General features: G+C 37.4%; 2 protein-coding genes and 1 long non-coding RNA gene across 3 annotated transcripts in view; 1 reads left to right on the top strand and 2 right to left on the bottom strand.

The window, feature by feature from the left end:
* Nucleotides 1–1,712: 1,712 nt before the first annotated feature.
* LOC144980761 (snaclec 3-like) lies at nucleotides 1,713–4,863 on the bottom strand. Its single transcript, XM_078928537.1, has 2 exons — nucleotides 4,738–4,863; nucleotides 1,713–2,425 (listed from the first exon to the last, which is right to left on the bottom strand). The coding sequence occupies exons 1-2, from the start codon at nucleotides 4,781–4,783 to the stop codon at nucleotides 2,172–2,174; spliced, it is 300 nt and encodes a 99-aa protein (XP_078784663.1). The 5' UTR covers nucleotides 4,784–4,863; the 3' UTR covers nucleotides 1,713–2,171.
* A 9,272-nt stretch (nucleotides 4,864–14,135) lies between these two features.
* On the top strand, nucleotides 14,136–20,802 carry LOC144980759 (uncharacterized). The gene is made up of 2 exons (XR_013646952.1): nucleotides 14,136–14,643; nucleotides 20,053–20,802. It is a non-coding gene; the product is annotated as an uncharacterized LOC144980759 (long non-coding RNA).
* A 4,893-nt stretch (nucleotides 20,803–25,695) lies between these two features.
* LOC144980758 (NXPE family member 1-like) overlaps nucleotides 25,696–26,252 on the bottom strand; it is a 24,791-nt gene continuing 24,234 nt past the window's right edge. Inside the window, exon 9 of the mRNA XM_078928535.1 lies at nucleotides 25,696–26,252. This exon is cut by the window's right edge and continues 562 nt beyond it. Coding sequence (XP_078784661.1) covers nucleotides 26,039–26,252 — 214 coding nt within the window. The 3' untranslated portion in view covers nucleotides 25,696–26,038.

Genomic DNA, 26,252 nt, shown 5'->3' with positions numbered 1-26,252 from the left:
AACCGTTTGATCGTTTTCTCATCGTAATCAGAATAAAAGGATTGTTTGAAATAGATATACGTCCTATAATCTTATACACACACACACACACACACACAGAGGGAGAGAGAGAGAGAGAGAGAGAGAGAGAGAGAGGTAGAGAGAGAAAATGAGAGATAGATAGATACATACATTATATAGAGAGAAAGCGAGACACAATAGAATGAGAAGGATAGACAGATAGATAGATAGATAGATAGATAGATAGATAGATAGATAGATAGATAGATGGATAGATAGATAGATTGATAGATAGATGCTCCCTCTCAACCGTAGATGGGTAGATAGATAGATAGATAGATAGATAGATAGATAGATAGATAGATAGATAGATAGATAGAGAATGAGAGAGATAGAGAGAGAAAATGAGAGATAGATAGATACATATATTATAGAGAGAGAAAGAGAGACACAGAGAGAATGAGAAAGAAAGATTGATAGATAGATGATCCCCTCAACCTTATATTATGGATAGATAGATAAATAGACAGATAGAGAGAGAAAGAAAGCGAGAGAGAGACAGATAGATAAATAAATAGAGAGAGAGAGAGAGAGAGAGAGAGAGAGAGAGAGAGAGAGAGAGAGAGAGAGAGAGAGAGGTGTGTATTGATGGGACAAATTGATGGAAAAAGAAGCAGAGTAGACAACAGATAGGCTATCGCACCACAAGTCTCTGGCCATGAACTGGAGAGGTGCATGAGACAAAATAGAATTTGTTGTTTTGTTTTTAAGGCTTTTACGGCGCTTGCGAAACATATTATAGATGACTTCAGCGCCAGTAAAACGGAAGCAAAAGGTATAGTGATTTTTTTTTTGAATTACAGTTAATTGCACTGAAGAAAAAGTAAGACGAAAGGGGGAAATGGTTCAACTAGGGAACAGATATAGACACCGTCAGTGTCTACTTAGTTTGAGATAACTTAAAAGTCTTATCCAGACATCAGCATAGTGTCCCAATAAGAGGAATACACTCAAATGTTTACAGAATATATCCAACACAGAAAACAAAACCAAAAATATAGAAATGGAATTTTCAAGATGTCGCCTTATATCTATAAAAACAAAGACAACACGTCACCTTAATTCATTTTTGCCACACGGTGTTCGAATTTTTAACGCGCAACTGTGATTTAAATTAAATATTATTTTTTGAAATATACACACACAAGTTCGATATTTTGTTGTGCTGAATTATTTGTTTGATATGTTGTTGCTGATATTTTTGTTATTGTTGATGATAGAGATGCTATTGATGTATTTGTATTTGTTGTTGTTGTTCCTGTTGTTGTTGTTGTTCCTGTTGTTGTTGTTGTGTTCCTGTTGTTGTTCCTGTTGTTGTTTGTTTTGTTGTTTTGTTGTTCTGTTGTTTGTTTTTGTTGTTGTTGTTTCCTTTGTTGTTATTGTTCCTGTTGTTGTTGTTGTTGTTCCTGTTGTTGTTGTTCTTGTTGTTGTTGTTGTTCCTGTTGTTGTTGTTGTTGTTCCTGTTGTTGTTGTTGTTGGTCCTGTTGTTGTTGTTGTTGTTGTTGTTCCTGTTGTTGTTGTTCTTGTTGTTGCTGTTGTTCCTGTTGTTGTTGTTGTTCCTGTTGTTGTTGTTGTTGTTATTGTTCCTGTTGTTCCTGTTATTCCTGAAGTTGTTGTTATTGTTGTTGTTGTTGTTCCTGTTGTTGTTGTAATTGTTTTTGTTGTTGTACGTCGTATCTTATTATCCACCACAAGCACACATCAGGCACCCGGTGACTGGCTGGATTCGATAACCATCCATCCCACAATCCAGTTCACAGATAATTGAAGGACATTTAGTTGATGTTTGAAAATCTGTGGTCGCTTCCGTCGTTATCATTTGCGTTGTTGTTGCTGCTGGTGCTGATTTTGGTGTTTTCGTTGATGTTGGTTGTCTTGTTGTTGTCGTCGAAATTGCTGGTGTTTTAACCTTTTCAATAGGGTACTCGCAAACAAATCTATTTTTCTCATCTGGGTAAAGTATGTCGCATTCCCTCAAGTGCCAATTCCCTGATTTGGGCAGTATCGCCCCACAGCCCACCTTGTCATCATAGAATTGATCTTTAAATTTGTTGAATTTTACTGGGGAATTATCTGACCAGAGAGCAGTCACATCGTGGAGCGATTCAAAATCAGACGTGACCGATCCAAAAATAGTTATCCCCCATGTTGTAAATATTGGCCAATTCATTTGCGATGAAGTCGTTGACTTTTTGGGATTTTATTGTCACCAAATTACCTCCCCTATGTTTACAATGGTTTTCGGCGTCTGAAAATGTTTTGAGTTCGTTGATTTCAAACTGGTAGCAATTGCCTTCAAACGCCTTGAGATACTCATTTCCCTTTAGCTCTGGGGGACAGATTTGAGAGGCTTCTAGAGAAAGAGCTTTTGAAAAAAAGGGGTGGAGAAAAAAAGAGAAAAGCATGTAAGGTTACCCAAAGATTAATTTTAAAAAAAACAGCAACTAGAGATTCAATTTATAGCATCTAGTTCACCTCAACTCAAGACTAGTTTGAGGTGGTGTTTACATATATACCGCAGCTAGAAACTGCTACTAGCTGTAATCTAACGCTACAGATATCAAGTTTAAGAGTCCTTGGAAAGTACTCTTTACTCACATTCTCTCACCATACTCGGGTGTAAAATTAGTACAACAGCGTTGTCTTTGTCGAAAAATTGTAATATCGCCCAACAGGCGTCATGTCTTGTTCTAAATGTTACGTGTTGCTTTTGGTCAGGGACCCCTTGGAAAGCGCTTTGGGCATGTTTAGTGGATATTGCGCTATGTAAAAAGCTCAAGTTTAATGCTCGTTTTATTGATAAATTTGCTGTAAAGTCATCAAGCTTCATTTTACTCTTCATGTCAAAGCATTATTAAACGGTCTGTTCAACTTTTAGAGTCCCGATAGTTTAGTTGGTAGAGCACTCGTTTTACATTCAAAGGGACTGAGTTTGATCTCGGGATTTTTTTTCTCCAGGTTTCTCCCCCGTCCACCCAGCAGTGATTGGGTAGCTGGGTCTGTTAGATATTGTGCAAAGTACTTTGCAATAGACTTGCGTCTTATTTAAAGGGTAGCAAGCAATTGCCATTGTTAGTTTCACGCTATCATCATCATCCATCGTGGCTTGTGCTCTTGAGCACTGTGTCGGTCAGCTGTCTCCACGAATCACGATCCTCTGCGGTGCGCATGAAATCTGTGTTGCTTTTAAAATCACATTTGGACATCCTTAGGTTATTTAATTAAGGCATTCTTTGTCTTCCTCTAGCTCTCTTCCCTTCGATCATCCCGGATGTTACCAACTTTTCTATTCCGTCTCTTCTTCACACATGTCCCAGAAGCCGTAACTGCCTCTTTCTGATGGTATCGACCAACATTCTTCCTTTTCTCACTTTCTCCAACAATTCCTCGTTCGTATACATGTCTGTCCATGATAGCCTCAACATTATTCTATACATCCACATCTCAAATGCCTCTAACGTCCTCGTACATTCTTTGTCAAGCGTCCACGTTTCACAACCGTATAAAATGCTATAGACACCGGGATAAACTCCGGCTCCATGGGCCTATGGCCCTGAAGGACTATTTTAAAGCTGCTGTTCAACTTTCCGAGATCAAAGCGAGCTCTCCAGTTGAAAAGTGTTAAAAGGTTCCTGGTGCGATTTGTGGTCTTGAAGAGGTAAGACACTCGCTTTCGGATCGGAAAGTCCTGGGTTCGAGCCTTGCTCGGCGCATTGTTGACTCCTTAGAAAAGGCTCTTTTGTCGCATTCTCTCATTGTTGTCATGGTGAAAAATACTGACGTTAACAGAGATGTTTTTGCACAAAAAATTGTAATATCGCAAACAGGCGTCATGCCACGTTCTACATGTTAAGTGTTGCTGTTGGCCGGGGACCCCATGTAAAGCGCTTTGATCACGTTTAGTGGATATTCCCCTATAAATGAAATTTTAAAAAGCTAATGTTTCTTTGCTTTACCGTATAGCAATTTTGTCTATATATATTCTATTTTTAGAATATAGACTTCCTCGTAGTATTACCTTTTATATGTCAATTACTATTTTTTTTTACTTGAGCTTTTATTTAGCGCTATATCCACTTAATGTGCTCAAAGCGCTTTACAAGGGGTCCCTGACCAACAGCAACACGTAACATGTAGAACGAGATATGACGCCTGTCAGGCGATATTACATTTTTTCCAGTGTTCAGTTTACACCTGGGTACTGTGAGAGAATGTGAGTAAAGACCCTTTTCCAAGGACTTCAATATACGCCGAGCAAGGCTTGAACTCAGGACCTTCCGATCCGAAAGCGAATGTCATAGCACTAGACCACATAGTCTCAATTGGTCTCTCCTTGCTGCCATTTTCCGGATTACCCAAAAAATTCACACCCAACTTATACAACAATAGATTTATTTCACTCAAACACAAAATCTGTTAGTTCTTGCTATACATATTTTTCGCTAAACGATCTCTTCAACAAAGTGTTAATATACTTTAACTATAGCAACTTAATTACTTATCCAAACCAGCGACCACCTGAGCTCTAGCCCTTCGGTCTTTAACTATAGCAACCATTTTTGTTCAAATATTATGATGTACAAAAGAAATTTGTATGTCAAAAATGTTGGCTGCATCGTAACAAATGTGACGATTTTTCTATGGGTGGGAAGGAGGGGGTTAAATTGTAACACTTACTTGATAATACAAGGGAGGTTGAGATGAAAAGGTGAAGGTACGACATGATGCCTCCAACTCCCTAACGTTCAGGACCTTGAAAAGAACTATGTGTTAACGTGTACAGCGTTATCAATCGTAGAAAACAATGAATCAATGTCGCACCATAGATTTATATATATATCTGTTACAAGATGGTCAACGAGCGTGTTATTGCGTGCGAAATTGAAGGTGGTATAATTCTCTTTAAGTCAAGATAGTTCATCATCATCATTTCCTTTTTCACCCTAGGTCAGGGTATAAGGCCACAGACAAACAGTTTCCATCCTTCTCTACCCTGAGCTAACTTTTCAAAAACTCGTTCCATGTCTTGTCACTTCCTTGTATATCAGCTTAATCTAAGACCGAAGGGCTAGAGCTCAGGTGGTCGCTGGTTCGGATAAGTAAGTAAGCTTCTTTAATTCTTCTCCATCTTCCATAAATTCTGTCATTGCAGAAACTCTTCGGTCTCCCAAGCTGAAAAAAGGATTTGATTTGTCCGTCTGTGTTTCTGTAACGGTTTGAGTTTTACGGAAAGGGGCGTTAACCCTTCGACAACCCCCAACCTGGAGGACCAAGTGACTCAAAAAGTGGGAATCACACACCACTAGTCGCCTTTTACGACCCGCTCGCTTGCCGTTGAGCTATTCTTGCACCCTCTCAGTTGAAGGACCCCGGATACCGCACGGCGAAAGATAGGTAGTTGTGATGCCAATATTATTGTGACAATGAAAAAATTGCTTTTTCCCTTTTTGTAATGAACGCGCTCTTGTGGTTATTTATTCTAGATCAGCAGTGGTATGACACTCGCCTTCGGATCGAAAGGTCCAGGGTTCGTATAGTTGAGTCCTAGGAAACGGCTCTTCATTCACATTTTCTCACCGTACTCAGGTGAAAAAAGCGTTAAGTATGCTGCTGCCCTGGGACCTCTATGTAAAGCGCTTTAGGCACGTTTAGTGGCTATTGCACAATAAAATTAGGCTACTTGAGTATACGTGCGCTATGTATTTTTACACAAAAGGCAGCGGTCATAAGAGAAAATAATGTTTACTGTGTATCTTTTGTTTGAAATCTATGTGTCAAGATGATAGCACAGTGTGTTATCTGGGTGGGGTTCCTGACCTCCCATAGTGGGCAGGGGGGTACATACTGTGTCTTCTATCCCCCTATATCTGTTTTCCAACATGCTTTCTGTCATTGTCTTGGGATGAAATTACTTGGTTTTGTCCTGGTCCTGGCCAGTTGCCCTGGCTGAGAGGGAAGTAGTCGAATGTATAGTTAGTTTTGGGAGATGATATTGTTTTCATTGTAAATCATCTCTCTGTTATGCACTGTATTATGCTTTCTTTATATTATATATGATTTGTAAAACATTTGAGTGTGGTCCTCTTAGCAAGGACCTGTGCTTGTGTCTGGATGAGACTTTTAGGTGATCTCAAACTAAGTACTTTGATAGAGTGCTTTTGGAATCTACACCTGTTTCTTATTTGAACCAATTCCCCTTTTCTTCCCTTTTCTTGGATGCTTTATTGTAATTCTAGAACTTTTTACTTTCCCATTTTCTTCCTTTTTACTGGCGCTGATATGACCTTAATGTGTTGCAAGCGCCGTAAAACTCTAAAAAACAAAAAAAAAACAAAACAGTGTGTTATGAAAGGCAGGTGACCCAAAAAGATAAACCTTTTGATCGTTTTCTCATCGTAATCAGAATAAAAAGATTGTTTAAAATATATATACGTTTTATAATGTTATACACACACATACACACACACACACACACACACACAGAGAGAGAGAGAGAGAGAGAGAGAGAGAGAGAGAGAGAGAGAGAGAATGAGAGAGATAGAGAGAGAAAATGAGAGATAGATAGATAGATACATATATTATATAGAGAGAAAGCGAGACACAGAGAGAATGAGAAGGATAGACAGATAGATAGATAGATAGATAGATAGATAGATAGATAGATAGATAGATAGATAGATAGATAGATGGATAGATAGATAGGTAGATAGATAGATGATCCCTCTCAACCCGTAGATGGATAGATAGATAGATAGATAGATAGATAGATAGATAGATAGAGAGAAGAATGAGAGAGATAGAGAGAGAAAATGAGAGATAGATACATATGTTATATAGAGAGAAATAGAGACACAGAGAGAATGAGAAAGATAGATTGATAGATAGATGATCCCCTCAACCGTATATGGATAGATAGATAAATAGATAGATAGATAGATAGACAGAGAGAGAGAGAGAGAGAGAGAGAGAGAGAGAGAGATAGAGAGAGATAGTTTGAGGGACAAATGATGGAAAAGAGAAGCAGAGGTAGACAACAGATAGGCTACGCACCACAGTCTTGGCCATGACCTGAGAGGGTGCTGAGACAAATAAAATTGTTGTAATTGTTTAAGCTTTTACGGCGCTTGCGAACATATAAGATGACTTCATCAATCATCTTGCCATTTTTCACCTGGGCAGGTATAGACACAGACAACAGTTTCATCTTCTCTACCCGAACTTTTAATCTCATTCCGTCTACATTCTCTGTATCGCTCTTTAAGTTTCTCATGTCTCGGGCCTTCCTTGACTCTCTTCTGAAGATCACTTCAGCGCCAGTAAAACGGAAGCAAAAGGTATAGTGATTTTTTTTTTGAATTACAGTTAATTGCACTGAAGAAAAAGTAAGACGAAAGGGGGAAATGGTTCAACGAGGGAACAGATATAGACACCGTCAGTGTCTACTTAGTTTGAGATCACTTAAAAGTCTTATCCAGACATCAGCATAGTGTCCCAATAAGAGGAATACACTCAAATGTTTACAGAATTTATCCAACACAGAAAACAAAACCAGCAATACAGAAATGGAATTTTCAAGATGTCGCCTTATATCTATAAAAACAAAGACAACACGTCACCTTAATTCATTTTTGCCACACGGTGTTCGAATTTTAACGGGCAACTGTGATTTAAATTAAATACTATCTTTTAAAATATACACACACAAGTTCGGACTAAAGGCCAGAGGTATGGCCTATCTCAATTTATTAAATTAATATATAAAGTGTTGCTATTGGTTCTTGGTTGTATATTTTTAACATTTTTGTGCACTTGCATATTTTATATATGTTTACATTGTCGCCATAGATTCTCAACTTTGTGTTATACATTTTTATGCATGCCACGTCTGTAAATGAATTTCCATTTTTTTGGGGGATGAATAAAGTATATAGTATTATTATTATTATTACTATTATTATTATTATTATTATTATTATTATTATTATTATTATTATTATTATTATTATTATTATTATTATTATTATTATTATTATCAAACGTTACATTATTTTAGAGCTAGAGTGAAAAATGACTGGGTAGTGCTATTTAAAATGTCCAATAACCACTCTACTGGCCAACAGCCATGTAAAGTTATAAATCATTGTACTTGCTAATTGAGTTTTAAAAAATTGAGCTTTATATAGCGCAATATCCACTAAATGTGCTCAAAGCGCTTTACAAGGGGTCCCTGGTCAAAAGCAACATTTAACATGTAGGTACGGACATGCCGCCTGTTAGGCGATATTACAATTTTTCGGACAAAGTGAACGCTGTTAATGGCCAGGTACTCATTTTACACATGAGTACGGTGAGAGAATGTGAGTAAAAAGCCTTTTCCAAGGACTCAACTATGCCCCGAGCTTGAGGCTCGAACCAAGGACCTTCCGATCCTTAAGCGAGTGTCATACCACAAGACCACATAGCCGCATGATCACACTATCATAGTGACATGACTATACCGCAATTGAAACCCTCTCCGAGCCAAAATCAGATTTATCTGCTGGGGTAGGGTCTAAAAAAATATTACAAAAACAACAAATTTCTCAATCACTAAGAGGGGAAAAAAAATTCAGGCTATGAAGTATATAATAATAATGATAATAATAATAATAATAATAATAATAATAATAATAATAATAATAATAATAATAATAATAATAATAATAATAATAATAATAATAATAATAATAATAATGAAAATAAAATAACAGGGGCAGTGTGGCTCAGCGGTATGGTCTTTGCTTCGTACCCTAAAGGTACCGAGTTCGATCACCAGCAGCTGCGCTGTGCGGCCTTGAGCAAGGCGCCTAGCGTGATTGGGGGGTGGCACTCCTGCTGACGCCTGGGTTATTCCAGTCGTCCCTTGGAATAGACCCTAGAGCAGACAAATTTCCCCTATGGGATGAATAAAGGGAATTATATTTGTTTCATTCATTACATTTTTTTTTAATAAAAAAAGAAAGAAAGAAATAGAGAGAAAAGACGAAAGTTGTCCATCAGTGCTACAGGGTTCCAGGAGTTAACATTTGCTTACCACTTTTGGATAGGACGATTGTCTATCGTAAATTTCTTTCTACCAATTCTAACGAACGCAGCTACCCAATCACTAAAAGGTGTAAGATAAAGAACTGAACAAGTGTGTATGAAAGGTGCCAGACAAAGCAAGAAAGAAATAAATAAGAAGAAAAAAAATCACAAAAAAATTGTCTACATCGACTGGGGATCGAACCTTAGACCTTCTGATTACCGGTCAGACGTGCTACCATTAATGGAATACTTCATATAGACCAGCGCAATTTAGTGAGAACTACCTATAAAATGGCGGGCGAAAACAATATCAAAGTGCTGGGTGACGTCAGTTCCGTTCCATCTATTAACACATTGACCACAATCGTAGCCAACTTTAGAAAACATGCCTGTTTCCCGAAAGATTTAGCCCCACACATCATGAATTTTACTCACATTTTTTAACGCTGACAATGGGTGCGATCTATATTCATGTGTTCGTCCAACCAGGTCATCAATCACATGATTTGTTGCTGTCCAACGATTGGATATAGATATTTCGAAGATGACGTCACTCGGGTCTTTGTTATTGTTTTTTTGCCATCCGCGTTTATGAGTAATTCTCAATAAACTGTATCATCCAGACTATAAAAGTTCATGGTTACACAGTGTTGCTCCGTTATATTCCGTTGTGAGCTTATCAGCCAAGTGCATACTTCTTCTTCTTCTTCTAGGTTCCATGCCTGGTCCAGGCTTCGGATACTGCATGAATTATCTCTCTCCATTCCTCCCTGTCTCTTGCTTTTTCAAACAGCTCTTGGATTGTTAGGTTGGTGAAGCCCTTCAGTTGGTCTATGAGTGTTTTTCTTTGTCTCCCCCGGGCGCGTTTACCAGGTATTTTTCCACAACTTGCAAGGTATTCATTCTTATCTTTCCTTACTATGTGTCCGAAAAAGGATAGTTGTCGATCCGCTATTAAGGGCATTAGTTTCCTTTGTTGGTATGTTTGTTTTAGCACTTCTTCGTTCGTTTTGTGTGCAGTATACGATATTCTCTGCATCCTTCTCAAACACCACATTTCAAAAGCTTCAATGTTCTTTTGTGTTTCTGCATTTGTAGTCCAGCTTTCGCATCCGTATAACAAGATTGGCCACACGTAGCACTTCAAGACTCGGAATCTAATCCCGAACGACATCTGTTTGTTTTTCAAAATGTTTCCGAGGTCCACGAAGGCCTGTTTGGCTTGAGTTATTCTTGCTCGTATGTCTCGGTTACATCTTCCATCTGTTGTCACTATTGAACCTAGGTATTTAAAACTTTCTACGTTGGTAAGTTGCTCGCCGTGAATCGTTATATTGCAGGTGTTGTTGTTTTCGGGGTTTTTCTGTATTACCATGCATTCCGTTTTGGTGATATTCACTTCCATTCCCTTGGCTTTACTATCTACTACCACTTTGTCAACAATCTTTTGAAGTTGGATTTCTGATGTTGCAATGAGTACCGTATCGTCTGCGTATCTTATATTATTTATGTTGTGACCTCCTACTTTTATTCCCTCCATATTAGTTATGCCCCTCATGATTGTTTCTTGGTATAGATTAAACAGATCTGGTGAGGCAACACACCCTTGACGGACTCCTTTCTTAATAGGAATGGAATTGCCTGTAGAGTTTCCGATTTTGATAGATGCCTGCTGGGTGTAGTATAATGTTTGCATGAGTCTGAGGTCTTTCTCATCAGCGCCAATGGAGTGCAGTTGTTTTAGTATTTCTTCGTGGCGTACTCTATCAAAAGCTTTTTTGTAGTCGACAAAACAGAGATATAGTGGGGTCTGAACCTGTATAGCTCTTTCAATTAAAACACGGAGGAGGTATATTGCGTTCCTTGTCCCTAGCTCTGTCAGGTTGGAATCCATATTGTTCTTCTGCGATTTCGGGTTAATCTTATTCCTTAGCCTGTTGATAATTATACGCAACAGTATTTTGTTGATAATCGCAATTATATCTAAACTTAACATATTACTAATCACTGTGCTTTTTTATTGAAATGAACCTCGGCACTGGAAGTAAATAGACCATGCGATGTAGATATAAAAAGTGTGCCTTACTTGTGGTCCTTTGAGAATTTTGAATGTACAAGACCTGAGCTATGAAAGGTAATATAGACCATGCCCATTGACAAAAAGTGCCTGTTGTCGTCGAGATTTTGTGATACAACACTGTGTTATAACATAGTGACAAATACACACACTGTGGGGTACTGATTGAATAGGCTGCTTGGCCGGCATGGTATCTAAGGGTACACAGTACACATACAGTGAATTCTCATTTTCTCCACTTTCAGTTTGTTGGTTGATTTGTGGTCCATACGCTGAATAATCGATGGATTGTTCCATACGGGCGGCTATGTGTTATTTCTCTAATTTATTGGTTCCACTACTTTTCATCGTATTTCACGAACTAGGCTCAATTTTGTTAGGATTCGACAAAAATAATATTATCTTTTTATTTTTGTTTTTTACATTAATACGAATTTGGTATTGTTGGAATTTATAAATATCTCATATATTTTAATTATTGTTCTTTTGGAATTCTGAAGCTTTTCATCAAAACAACTCCGCCATAACCCCCTCGCCCCACAAACAAATTTTCTTTTAACACAAAGCTTTGAGTTCTCTTGAGTCGCCTTCATTATCCCATAGCCTGAACTGACTAAGGGCCAACCCACGCCGGAGACTGACTCCGACGACCCGGCAATGCCGTCCTCTGCCGTCTTCCGGATAAAGACGTCGGGCATAGACAAAATACTAAGAATAAAGAGAAGAGCCACTAGACATAGCTCGAAAAAAAGACAAACGGCAGAGGACGTCGGGTGCTTGGTATGGGTAAGTCTAGTGGTTCTTTTCCGAAACCCGCTGAAACCCACCGAAACCCACCGAAAACCATTGTCTCAGGTTCACTCCCCAATGGTGTACCCTTCCCTGAGTCTCAGGCTCACTCCCCACTGTTGCCTACTTCCCATAACTTTGTCGTATATTATTGTAGGGTTTTGTCGGGTTTCGGCGGGTTTCGTAAAAAAAAGTTGTTTTTTTTACGAAACCCGCCAAAACACAGTCCCAGGTTTACTCTCTAATGGTGTACACTTGCCTACTTTCCATAAATTTGTCGGGTTTCGTCAGGTTTTGTCGGGTTTCGTCGGGTTTCGGCGTGTTTCGGCGTAAAAAAAAGCAACACCGCTTTCGTTAACTAAAAGCTTGGAACATTTCCTCCAGAATCATGTGTGAACACAACCGGTTTGGCTCCTTCTAAATAGGATTCAACAGTCGAACGTCACTTCCTTCCTAATGACGCATGGTAACTTAGCAACACTCTAAACTATCGGAACAATGGCGGGCGCCCGTATGAAATATTTCTCCGGCGAGCATAAAAGCGTATCCAGAGTGAAAAAAACATAAATTTGATCATGTTTTGACTTTTACACATTCTGGTCACAAGACATATGAAAAGTTCTAGCCAGCTTGAAGATTAAAAAGTAATGATTTTCTTTGTTTAGAACCAAGGTGGCCGCCGTTACCGGGCGGCGTGACATCAGACTACTGAATCCAATTCGTCAAGAAAGAAAACGGGTATTTGTGAGTTGTTATCAATATCTCAACCGATGGATCATAGTTTGTTTCTTTGAGCACTTCTAGCAACAACTCATTTTTTACTTTCGTTTGGTGATCATCGTCTTCTTTTGTGACGTAATTGTTTGTGTCAGTATCGGGCCTTTATTTTACGAAGGCCACATTCAGGCTATAAGGTAATTGGATTCAAAAGTCTGATGTCACGTCGCCCAGCAACGGCGGCCATCGTGGTTCTAAACAAAGAAAATCGGTACTTTTTTATTCTTCATGCTGGCTAGAACTTTTCATGTCTTGTGATCAGAATATGTAAAAGTCAAAACATGATCAGATTTATAATGTTTTTTTCTCCTCTGGATACACTTTTATGCTCGTCGAAGAAAAATTTCATAAGGGCGTCCGCCATTGTTCCGATAGTTTAGAGCCAGTTACTAAGTTACCACGCGTCATTACGAGGGAAGTGACGTCATGACTGTTGAAGCGTATTAAGGCTTTGGTCTGAATCTGAATCCGAATATGAATGTTACTCGAAGTCGACTGAAATCTGAATCGTTCTGTTCGAGGGCGGAGGGAGTCGTTGAATGTGACAGCTATTGCCATGTTGCTGAAGAATTTTGATAATCTTCGTTTAAATGTTTCTAAATCTGTTGTGTTCACACGTGATTCGGGAAGAGCGTTCCAGTCTTTGATAGTGCGGGGTGAAAATGAATATTTGAAGATGTTTGAGTTTGCAAACCGGTGTTTTAGTGTTTTTGAGCGGGCTTTTCTTTGACTACGTGAATTTTGTTGTTTGTCTAGTTGTTCTGGTGAGATGGCCGTCAATTTGTTTGTAATACTCTTCAACAGTCGTAACGTCACTTCCTTGCTAATGACGCATGGTAACTTAGTAACACTTGCTCTAAACTATCGGAACAATGGCGGACGCCCGTATGAAATATTTTCCCGGCGAGCATAAAAGCGTATCTAGAGGGGAAAAACCCCCCCATAAATTGGATCATGTTTTGACTTTTACACATTCTGATCACAAGGCATACGAAAAGTTCTAGCCAGCTTGAAGAATAAAAAGTAATGATTTTCTTTGTTTAGAACCAAGATCGCCGCTGTGACATCAGACTACTGAATCCAATTTTAAACATAAGAGTTACCCGTTGTTCTCCCCGTCTTTCGTGTAATGGAATCCACCATGTGTGATCATGCTCTGGGGGCTGTAGTCTCTTGAAGCGCCGAAAGTGGATAGAATGCGAATCCACTCTGTTCAGACCTCATACGTGCAAGTGACGCATCGGTGACTCCGTCAAAACACTCCGTCATATTACGCACTCCATCCTCTGATTGGTTCATTGAACGAATATAAAGTGGAGTGATTACTTCTCACCTAATCCTATAGATCCGACTATTTAAGGTTATAGATAGAACGACGATGACGTCACACAGGCCTTTGTTATTCGTTTTTGCCATCCGCGTTTATGAGTTAATCTTACTAAACTGTATTAACCAAACTATAAACGTTTAAGGTTACACAAAGCTTTGTTTGTTGGTACGTTATGCTTCCGGATGGCAATGTTGTGAACTTCTTAGCCAAGCGCATATTTTCTATACAAGTATAGTGTGTTGGCACTTATGATTGGCGTTCAGAAATATACAGTGAGCTATACTATTTAAACGCACAGTAAGGATCATGACACAGACTATTCGTTGAAACAATCGCCCAGTCCGTTGGTTCTCAATAAGTGATCTCGCAAAGAACCCAAAAAATGACAACCAAAAAGTCTAGCTATGGAATTATCTTTGTGGTTTTGATGACCATGTCCATGGCGCTTTGGTCTGATGGCGGTGTCATCTCAGTCGATTCCAGGGGACGCGGACTGACCAATGACCGGACGCACGGACTGACCAATGACCAGCCCATCAAGATGGTAAGTACAGACTTTCAAAAAAAAAAATCGTGATTTATATTTGTGACTTATCGTATCAAAACAGTATTATGGCTGTGTGACTTAAATGCTCGTAAACGAATTTATAGTTTTAAAAAAAGGGAGGCCTTCCGAAAGCTCCTACATCCCCAGTATTCTTTTTTTATGTTCTAGTAGGGGATTTGGGGTTTTAATAAAAAAGTTCCCCCCCCTCGCAAACCCCCTACTAGAAAATTATTTAAAAAAAAGAATACTGGGGATGTAGGAACTTTCGGAAGGCCTCCCTAAAAAAACGTTAAAGGTTTCACATCATTTTCTGTGGTGGTATGATTGATCAGGCGTGTAGGACTAGTGAGTAAACTCATATCATTTATGGTACAGGGATGCCACCAGACAAGTTTAAAAAAGCCTGAAAACTTGCGCGGACGAGATACAAATCAACGTCAAGGGCTTTGTAGGGATTTGAAAAATATCAAATTTGGAATATTGTTTCAGTACTTATTATTGCAATTGAGAGCAAATAACACACAAAAGAAATTAACAGTTAACAGTTAACAAATTGATAAAATAAGGTGTTGAAAACAAAATATAGACAAATTAATCTCAATAGCTATCAGGGGTGAGAATGACTGGTCACATAAAAGGAGTACATTTTTCATTGTGAAGATCATGACCCACCCATGCAACCATAACCTATAAATTTGAACTTCACTCAAATTCACTGAGATGCGATCCAAAATTTGTCTCGCAGCAATTTGACACGACTCAGAGAATTTCAAAATTTGAAAGTGTTATTACATTTGGTGGTTGTAGTAGGGATGATGATGTGGTGGTGGTTGTAGTAGTAGTGGTGGTAGGGATGATGTGGTAATGATTATAGTAGTACTGGTCGTATGGATGATTGTGTGGTGGTGGTTGTAGTAGCTGTGGTAGGAATGATGATGTAGTGGTAGTTGTAGTAGTAGTGGTGGTACGGATGATGTGGTGTTATTTGTAGTAGTAGTGGTGCTAGGGATGATGGTGTGGTGGTGGTTGTAGTAGGAGTGGTGGTAGGGATGATGTGGTAGTGGTGGTAGGGGTGATGATGTGGTGGTGATTGTAGTAGTAGTAGTAGTAGTAGTAGTAGTAGTAGTAGTAGTAGTAGTAGTAGTAGTAGTAGTAGTGGTCTTAGAGATGATGATGTGATGGTGGTTGTAGTAGTAGTAGTAGTGGTGGTAGGGATGATGATGTGGTGGTTGTAGTGGTTTTGGTGAGTGTTTTTTATTCCAGGATAATAGCAATTTATCAAAAAGGAGGAAAATGTCTCCGTCTATCGGTCAAACGCAAGCAAAGTGTAAAAATAACAGGAACATAGTTTTGTATTGGTATTATGTAATATATTACTTATTACTAGTATAAGTCCATTCTTATCATTAAACATAAATTTACTTTTTGTAAACATTTAATGAATTGACCTTTCCACATGTTAAAAGCCTACAATGTTATTCAAATAAAAGGCCAGAAAGTGTTTTTGTTTTGATTTTTACTTTAAAAAGCAGGCTACAATATCTTTTATTTTTTTACCGAAACCTAGTGGTTATTCAGCTTATAAATACAACCCAAGAATCTCACAAATTTAAAGCCATAGTCAAAAGGTAAAAAGAAAGAATAATAAACTAAGCCAATTACCAATTGCTTTATTCTAATGTATTATCTCTGTATAACCAGATGATTTAATGGATGGTTGCGAAAGAGAGCGAGAGAGAGAGAGAGAGAGAGAGAGAGAGAGAGAGAGAGAGAGAGAGAGAGAGAGAGAGAGAGAGAGAGAGAGAGAGATAGTTGTCCCTCCCCTTCCCCTTCAACCATCAACTAGCTAATCAAAGTACACCACTGGTCGTCTGTGTCAATTGTGACATCTGGTGCCATTCAGTCTGGCCCGACGTCATAAAAACGGGACCGTCACTAAATTTCACGAGACTATTGCACAGGTGTCAAAATATGACATAAGACATAATGGTGATTTTGTGGTTTTGAGGGGAATGCTTGACACGGCAAATTCAGCGGAAAATTTCTGAGAAATTCTCAAAATCACTGTTTATTTATCAAAAATTTTTTTTCTTTAAAGGAGGAATTGTGATGGGGATGGGCGGAGATAAACTACGATTTAGGTGCCCAAATATTCGACCGGCGGTGACAGCCCAGATTCTTCACCCGGCGAAAAAGTTCCGGCTAAAATCTCGATCGCGATTTTTTTCTTCTTCTTAAAAATATTTTTTTTTAAAATAGTGACGACGGACAAAAACCGGAGGTTCCGGATTAAAACCGGCTGGTGGTAAAAAAAACAACGGATTTTCGGCTAAAACCGGAAAAGTGGCATCCCTGATGGTAATAGATAGAACGGAGTTGACGTCACTCAGGGCTTTTTTCTTTTTTTTTTTTTTTTTGGCCATCCATGTTTATGAATTAAATGTGTGGCTAAGTGGTCTAGTGGTATGACACTCGCTTTCGGATCGGAAGGTCCTGGGTTAGAGCCTTGCTCGGTGCATAGTTGAGTCCTTGGAAAAGGCTCTTTACTCGCATTCTCTCACCGTACTCAGGTGTAAAAATAATATCTGGCCGTTATCTAAAAATCGCGAGCATATTACTCCCATCATTTTAGAGGCCCTGCACTGAACACCTGTTAAGTTTAGAATTGAATTTAAAACACTTACCCATGTTTTCAATTGAATTCAGTAGGCTGATGTCACGCCGCCCGGCACCGACGGCCATCTTGGTTCTAAACAAAGAAAATCATTACTTTTTATTCTTCATGCTGGCTAGAACTTTTCATATGCCTTGTGATCAGAATGTGTAAAAGTCAAAACATGATCAAATTTATGTTTTTTCCCCTCTTTGGATACGCTTTTATGCTAGCCGGAGAAATATTTCATACGGGCGTCCGCCATTGTTCCGATAGTTTAAGCCAGTGTTACTAAGTTACCATGCGTCATTATGAAGGAAGTGACGTACGACTGTTGAAGAGTATTGTCATTGATTTCACGTATTGTCGTAAGCGTAAAGGTTTACATATATTACATATGACCAACGTGCACTTATTTGTAGGTCTGATAACCCAATTCCTTATGGGCTCATTGTTGTATTGGAAATCTAAAAAAAATAAATAAATGATGCAACATTTATTGTCCATGACAACAATGTTAAACTAGGCCCATATGTCGGTTCGGCTGTCAGACCTGCATATATATATATACATCGCATATGTGACCCTCCGTCTCAAAACGGTATTATGTCGGGATGATTCAGACCCCAGAAAGTGAATTTAGAGATAGAATGATGAGAAATTGGACTTTAGAAGTTTTTGTAAAGCAAGAAATAGTCTTTATACTCCAGCATAACGTACAGCAATTAAACCCAAGTTTGATATTTGTGGATATGAATTCAATTTCCCTCACCGAGTGGATCCCGACATAATACCGCTTTGAGACGGTGGGTCACATATGACCCACCATGTCAAAACGGTATTACGTCGGGATAATATCCAATAGATAGTATGCGCTTGGCTAAGAAGTTCACAACATTGCCATCCGGAAGTATAACGGACCAACACACAAAACTATGTGTAACCTTGAACTTTTATAGTCTGGATATTATAGTTAAGTGAGAATTACTCATAAACACGAATGACAAAAAACAATAACAAAGACCAGAGTGACGCCATCTTCGTTCTTTCTCTAGCCTGACACAGGAACCATCTAGGACCTACAGTTTGACATCATGTTTTTAGGTTTGTGCAGCATATAGTGAGTTGTCGTTAGTAGTGCTCAAGGAAACAAGTGATCCCATTGGTTGAACTATTGAATACAACTCATGGTTTGTTTTCTTTTGTGGCCAAAGACTGGCATTTTGACGTCATTTGTTGGTCAGTGACAGCGTAGCCATCGTTAACTTATAACCTGACACTGACCCAAAAAAAAAATGACGTCAAAATGCCAGTCTTTGGCCACAAAAGAAAACAAATCGTGAGTTTTATTCAATAGTTCAACCAATGGAATAACTTGTTTCCATGAACTCTACTAACGACAACTCACTAGGAGGTGCAAAAACCAAAATGACGTCAAACTGCCAGTCCTTTTGGATTTCAGTATCAGGCTATAGATAGAATGCGCTTGGCCAAGGAGTTCACAACATTGCCATCCGGAAGTATAACGGACCAACACACACACTCTGTGTAACCATGAACTTTTATAGTCTGGTTAATACAGCTTAGTGAGAACAACTCACAAACGCGGATGGCAAAAACAATAACAAAGGCCTGAGTGACGTCATCTTCGAACTATCTATAACATAACGATGGCTACGGTCAGTGTCTGGCAAAAAAAGTATGAAGTTGACGTCACTCTTTCTTATTGAGTTCCAGAGCCATTTTCACGTTAAAAGCCCTTATCAGTATCTGGTTCACGCCGATATAAAACGTTTTGAGCGGAGAGCCACATTTCTCGAAGTAGCAAAAGCAAACGTTTTAACTTTTCTAGTCACAGAAAGAGAGTTTATGGGCTCTGTCTGCAGGATACAGAACGTTAAAATTGAAGTTTAGAAAAAGATATTATTATTATTATTATATTATTATTATTATTATTATTATTAATATTATTATTATGAATATTATCGCTATCGTTATTATTATTATCGCTATCGTTATTATTATTATCGCTATCGTTATTATTATTATTATTATTATTATTATTATTATTATTATTATTATTATCATTATTAATATTATTATTATTATTATTATTAATATTATTATTATTATTATTATCGCTATCGTTATTATTATTATTATTATTATTATTATTATTATTATTATTATTATTATATATTATTATTATTATTATTATTATTATTATTATTATTATTATTATTATTAATATTATTATTATTATTATTAATATTATTATTATTATTATCGCTATCGTTATTATTATTATTATTATTATTATTATTATTATAATTATTATTATTATTATTATTATATTATTATTATTATTATTATTATTATTATTATTATTATCGTTATTATTATTATTATTATTATTTATTATTATTATTATTTATTATTCATTATTATTATTATTAATTATTATTATCTATATTATTATTATTATTATTATTATTATTATTATTTTATTATATTATTATTATTATTATTATTATTATTATTATTATTATTTATTATTATTATTATTATTATATTATTGTTATTTTATTGTTATTATTTTATTATTTCTTCATTCTTATCTTCTTCTTCTTCTTCTTCTTCTTCTTCTTTTCTTTTTATTTTATTATTATTATTATTATTATTATTATTATTATTATTATTATTATTATTATTATATTATATCATCATCATCATCATCTTTTTTCTCTCTGCAGGTGAAGCGTGGTGCTGACGACGGCAACGACAGTCCCGACTCTCTATGTCTTCCACCAGCGTTTCGCTTTGGTAAATAACCAGCCTTCTAATATTACGTAGATGCATGGAATACCCTTCAACACGACCGATAACTCCCAACTGATTTCTAATTTTAGATATTCACAGACGGAAACGAGCAGGGCCTTCTAAAAATAGTATCGGGCCTGTCCAACCGAATTGCGCGAGTTCTCTGCTGGGCTTAAAATTTAAAACCCCGCGACCAATTTGATTGTCAACAAAGTTTGTGTCTACACATTACACACCACAGTTACGCTGGATTACCTGTTGATACAATGAATTTATCGCGTCGTTTGTTATTTCTGTTCATGGATATATATTCATTGTGATTGCCAATCCCACCATGATGTTTGTTGTGTGTATCTTTAAAATCTAATTTAGCAATTGAAAAATAATTTAAAGGTAATTTAAAAACTATAGTGTCATCTAAGCCATCATCTGCCGTCGAGCGAAACCTTGAACTGTTGCCTTGAGTCAAAACAAAACCGGATGATCTTGTACTTGTACACATCAAAATGAAATTGTCATTGATAGTTTATTCAGTGATGCCAAAACTCCGGTTTCACCTGAAAAAACTCTGGTCTGGAGCAACTGCCGTCAAATTTCGGTGAGGTCAAATTCTTCCAAGGACAGCCCCCCCCCCTTCCAACCACCACATCATCATCACTGCCACTAGAATTATAACCATCATCACTACCACTACTATTGCAACCACCACCACATCATCATCATCACTACCACTACTACTACAACCACCACCACATCATCATCAATACCACTACCACAACTACCATCACTATTACAACCACCACCACCACATCATCATCACTACTACAACCACCACCACCACATCATCATCACTACCTCTACTACTACAACCACGACACCACATTATCACTACCACTACTACTACCCCACCACCGCCACATCATCATCACTACCACTACTACTACAATCACCACCACCACATCATCATCACTACCACTACTACTACAACTACCACCAACACCACATCATCACTACCACTACTACTACAACAACCACCACCACTACATCATCATCACTGCAACTACCACTACTATTACAACCACCACTAGCACATCATCATCACTACCACTACTACTACAACCACCACCACCACATCATCACTACCACTACTACTACAACCACCACCACCACATCATTACCACTACTACTACAACCATCACCACCACATCATCATTACCACTACTACGACAAGCACCACCACCACATCATCATTACAACTACTACTACAACCACTACCACCACATCATTACTAACACTACTCCTACAACCACTACCACCACATCATCACTACCACTACTACTACAACCACCACATCATCACGACCACTACTACTACAACCACCACATCATCATCACTACCACTAATACTACTACAACAGCTACCACATCATCATCACTACCACATCATCACTACCACCACTACTACAACCACCACCTCTTCTTCATCACTACCACCACCACCACATCATCACTACCACTGCTACTACAACCACCACCACCACCACATCATCATTACTACCACTACTACTACAACAACAACCACTATCACATCTTCATCATCACTACCACTATTTCTACAACCACCAACACCACGTCATCCTCACTACCACCAGTACTACAATCTCTACCATTTGATTTTGGTGCTTTACTTCATTTGAAATAAGGAAACTTTGGGATTGTATTTGGCAATGTGTTTATGTATCATAGTATAATTCTAATCAGTTATCTATTTAGAACTATACATATTGTAAACACAATGCCAAATACCATTCCAATTCCTTTTTCTTGTGTGCGGAAATTCCTCTTTCGGCATTGAAATTCCTACGAGTGGTGTCTGAAACTCCTGTGAGCCAAATTTAAAATTGGCGTCTCTCTCTATTTATCTTAATTCTTAAAAAAAGCTCACCTCTCAATCAACATCAACATCATCTTGCTAGAAATTGTAAGTTACCATATTTAACACCATCAATACAATTCTCCTTCTCATCTCCTCCTTTTCATCAACCTCCCCTTCACCTCATCACCATCATCATCATCATCACCATCATCATCATCATCATCATCATCATCATCATCATCATCATCATCAGATACCCCCCTCCAAAATTCTAACCATTCATTTAATCACGGTATTAATCAAAGTTGCATCAGTCATTTTTTCATCATCAAATTAATCGGCAATGACTGTATTACCGTTATGAAGTGAAAATATTGAAATATCACTTGCCTCCTTACTTTCTCCGCCTCCTCCTCCTCCCCCCCCCACCCCCTCTTCTTCTTTCCATTTGATTTCTTTTTTGGTCCGGCATAACTAAATGAAAGATAGAGGGGGAAATGAACTATAAAAGACTGCGAAGAGAGATATATATATATATATATATATATATATATATATATATATATATATATATATATATATATATATATATATATATATATGGGCGAACAACTAATAGACACGAGAGAGAAGAGAGAGAGAGAGAGAGAGAGAGAGAGAGAGAGAGAGAGAGAGAGAGAGAGAGAGAGAGAGTTGGTTCGAACGGTCGTCTGTGCGCAGAACTAAGCCCAGCAGAGAAAGTGGGTCGTGCGCGGTGGCTCTGCCTATCTCTTTTGGTCGCCTCGGAAACGAGTCTTATTTCTTCAGACTTCAGACGACCTTCATTCATGACGTGGTTATCGTTTGTTGCTCAATAAAGGGATTTTCTTTTGTTTATTTTTAGTTAAGCCTTCTTTACTCATTCCAACTGGGTGTCGTTATTTGACCACCTGTGGTGGGCAGGAGGTCACTAGCTGTGTCGTCTTCCCACAATATGTGACCCAACGTCTCAAAACGGTATTATGTCGGAACGAACCAGATGCTTAAAATCTGAATTAAATGTTAAACTGGTCAAAAATTTAAATTGTTGGCATTAGCACTCTAAAATATGGTATCCATTCTCCTCAATAAAACGTACAAACTCAACACAAGTCTGATATTTCTTGCTATAAATTCAACTTTCAACATCTTAACCAACCCGACTTAATACCGTTTTGAGGCGAAGGGTCACATATCTGATTTCTGAGTTGCTGTCTGTTGGTCTTGGAATAGGATAACTTGGTTTTGACCTGGATTTTGCCGGAGTCCTTGGCTGAGAGGGAAACAGTCAAATATTTAGTGTTTGTTTTGGGAGATATTTTTTTGGTATTGCAAATCATCTCTCCTTTATGAACTGAATCTGTTGGTTTCTGGGTGGGGTTCCTGACCTCTCATAGTGGGCAGGGAGGTACTTACTGTGTCATCTATCCCCCTATATCTGTTTTCCAACATGCTTTCTGTCTTTGTCTTTGATGAGATTACTTGGTTTTGTCCTGGCCCTGGCCGGATACCCTAGCTGGGAGGGAAGTAGTCAAATGTACAGTTAGAGTTTTGGGAGAAGATATTTTTTGTCTTGTAGATCATCTCTCTGTTATGAACTGTATTGTTTTGTTTACATATCATATATGATTTGTAAACATTTGAGTGTATTCCTCTAGTTGGGATCTGTGCTTGTATCTGGGTGAGACATTTGGGTGATCTCAAACTAAGGACTTTGATGGGGTGCTCTTGGAATCTTCACCTGTTCCATGCTTGAGCCAGTTCCCCTTTGTCTTACCTTTTCTTGGGTACTTTAATTGTAATTCTAGAACTTTTCACTATCCCATTTTTTCCTTTTTACCGGCGCTGATATGGCCTAAATCATTTAGTAAATGTGTTGCAAGCGTCGTAAAACAATTAAAAGCCTAACAACAACAATGTGTTGGTCTGAATATGTTATGATTTGTAAACATTTGAGTGTGTTCCTCTTCGTGTGTCTGGATAAGACTTTTAGGTGATCTCAAACTAATTACATTGATGGTGTGCTCTTGGAATCGTAACTATATTCCCCTTTGTCTTACCTTTTTCTCGTGAGCATTTTAATTTAAATCTAGATTTTTTTACTACCCCATTTTCTTTCTTTTTATTGGCGCTGAAATGACCAAAAAGTATTAAAAACGGCATATAATCCTTAAAAACATCAAAACATACTCCTTCCAATAATAATAATAATAATAATAATAATAATAATAATAATAATATAATAATAATGATAATAATCATCATCATAATAATGATAATAATAATATTAATATTAATAATAATAATTTAATAATAATAATAATAATAATAATAATAATAATAATAATAATAATAATAATAATAATAATAATAATAATAATAATAGTAAAGACACCAAATTTACCTTAACATATGTGATTCATCGTCTTAAAAGTGTGTTATGTTGGGATAAATGGGACCCCGAAAAGTGAATTAAGAATAAAAATAAAAATCAGAAATTTGCTCTTTTAGGGTTTTTTTTCGTCTTGTTTTGTTTAATTATTTTTCTTTTTTTTCTTTTCTATTTTGTTGTTTGTTTGTTTGTTTGTTTGCAATTGTATTTATTCTCCACCATAGCTAATAGAATTTAACCGACGTGCATTTATTTAAAGGTCTGATAATCCAATTCCTAATGGGTTCATAGTTGTTATGGTAATCCAAAAAAAAAAAAAAAATGAAGCACAATATGGTCCATTACAACAATGTTAAACTAGACCCATTATTGGGGTTAGGATGTCAGACCTGCATATATGTACACCTCGAAATAAATACTCCACTACAACGTATAGAAATTATATTTATAATCCACTATAACGTATAGAAATTATATTTATACTCCACTACAACGTATCAACGTATAGGGAATGAGGTTAGCGGAAGAGTAGCGTCCTTTCGTTGGACGTCACCTTACAGAGAAAACGTCAAAATGGTTTTGCGCATGCGTCTCTCTCGTCCTCGCTTTCGGTGACGTGTCTCATGCCGCATAACCAACATGACGTTCTCTCTCTAATAACTTTTCCGCTCGTGACTTCCAATCAAGGGACGCTACTCTTCCTCTAATCTCATTCCCTGTATAAATTATATTTATTATACTCCACTACAACGTATAGAAATAGTATTTGTAGTCCACTATTACGTATAGAAATTATATTTATACTCCACTATAAAGTATAGAAATTATATTATTTATACTCCACTTCAACGTATAGAAATTATATTTATACTCCACTACAACGTATAGAAATTATATTTATACTCCACTACAACGTATAGAAATTATATTTATACTCCACTAAAACGTATAGAAATTATATTTATACTCCACTACAACGTATAGAAATTATATTTATACTCCACTAAAACGTATAGAAATTATATTTATACTCCACTACAACGTATAGAAATTGTATTTATACTCCACTACAACGTATAGAAATTGTATTTATACTCCACTAAAACGTATAGAAATTATAATTATACTCCACTAAAACGTATAGAAATTATATTTATACTCCACTAAAACGTATAGAAATTATATTTATACTCCACTACAACGTAAATTCAAATAGTAGAAAGTAGAGAACTGAAACACCTGATTGAGTCGTAGATAATCTCTTTAAAAAAGAAACAAACCAATCTTGAGCTTTTATATAGAGCGATATCCATTTAATGTGCTCAAAGGGCTTTACAGGGGATCCCAGGCCAACAGCAAACATGTAACAAGTAGAACAAGACAGGACAGGACGCCTGTTAGGCGATATTACAACTCTTTTTTTCCGACAGAGACAAACCTGCTGTTAACGGCCAGGTTCTCAATCAAATTACACCCGGATACGGTGAGAGAATGTGAGTAAAGGGCCTTTTCCCAAGGACTCGCCTTTCTGTCGAGCGAGGTTCGAACTTAGGACCTTCCTAAAGCGAGTGTCAGTCATACCAGAAGACCGCATAGCCGCACAGTGCTGCAGGTTAACCATTATTCTCCTTCCATCATTTACATTTAAAAGCCAGCAAAGTCCGTAGCATATCCCTGGGGATGATATTACTCGGGTGGAAAGCTCTATTTCTCAAAGCTATCGACATATCCCACCCGTCCAAGAACACAACGCGATTTTGAAGACCTTTGAAAACATCACGAATGATTCCTATCATAAAAGCCCCAAGAACATCTCCCTGGTTTATGTGGTTCCTTCCCCATTCTACC

The sequence above is a fragment of the Berghia stephanieae genome, chromosome 10 (genome assembly GCF_034508935.2).
Source record: "Berghia stephanieae isolate SIO BIC M18660-M18661 chromosome 10, UCSD_Bste_1.3, whole genome shotgun sequence".
In the NCBI taxonomy this organism is placed as follows: domain Eukaryota; kingdom Metazoa; phylum Mollusca; class Gastropoda; order Nudibranchia; family Aeolidiidae; genus Berghia; species Berghia stephanieae.
The sequence above is the reverse complement of the archived record's forward strand: the minus strand, read 5'-3'. Positions and strand labels throughout refer to the sequence as shown.

Coding starts and splice junctions, on each gene's coding strand:
- LOC144980761 (XM_078928537.1), bottom strand. CDS start 4,783: ATGTCGTACCTTCACCTTTTCATCTCAACCTCCCTTGTATTATCAA. Junction 2,426..4,737: donor AACCTCCCTTGTATTATCAA/GTAAGTGTTACA, acceptor TTTTTTCAAAAG/CTCTTTCTCTAGAAGCCTCT.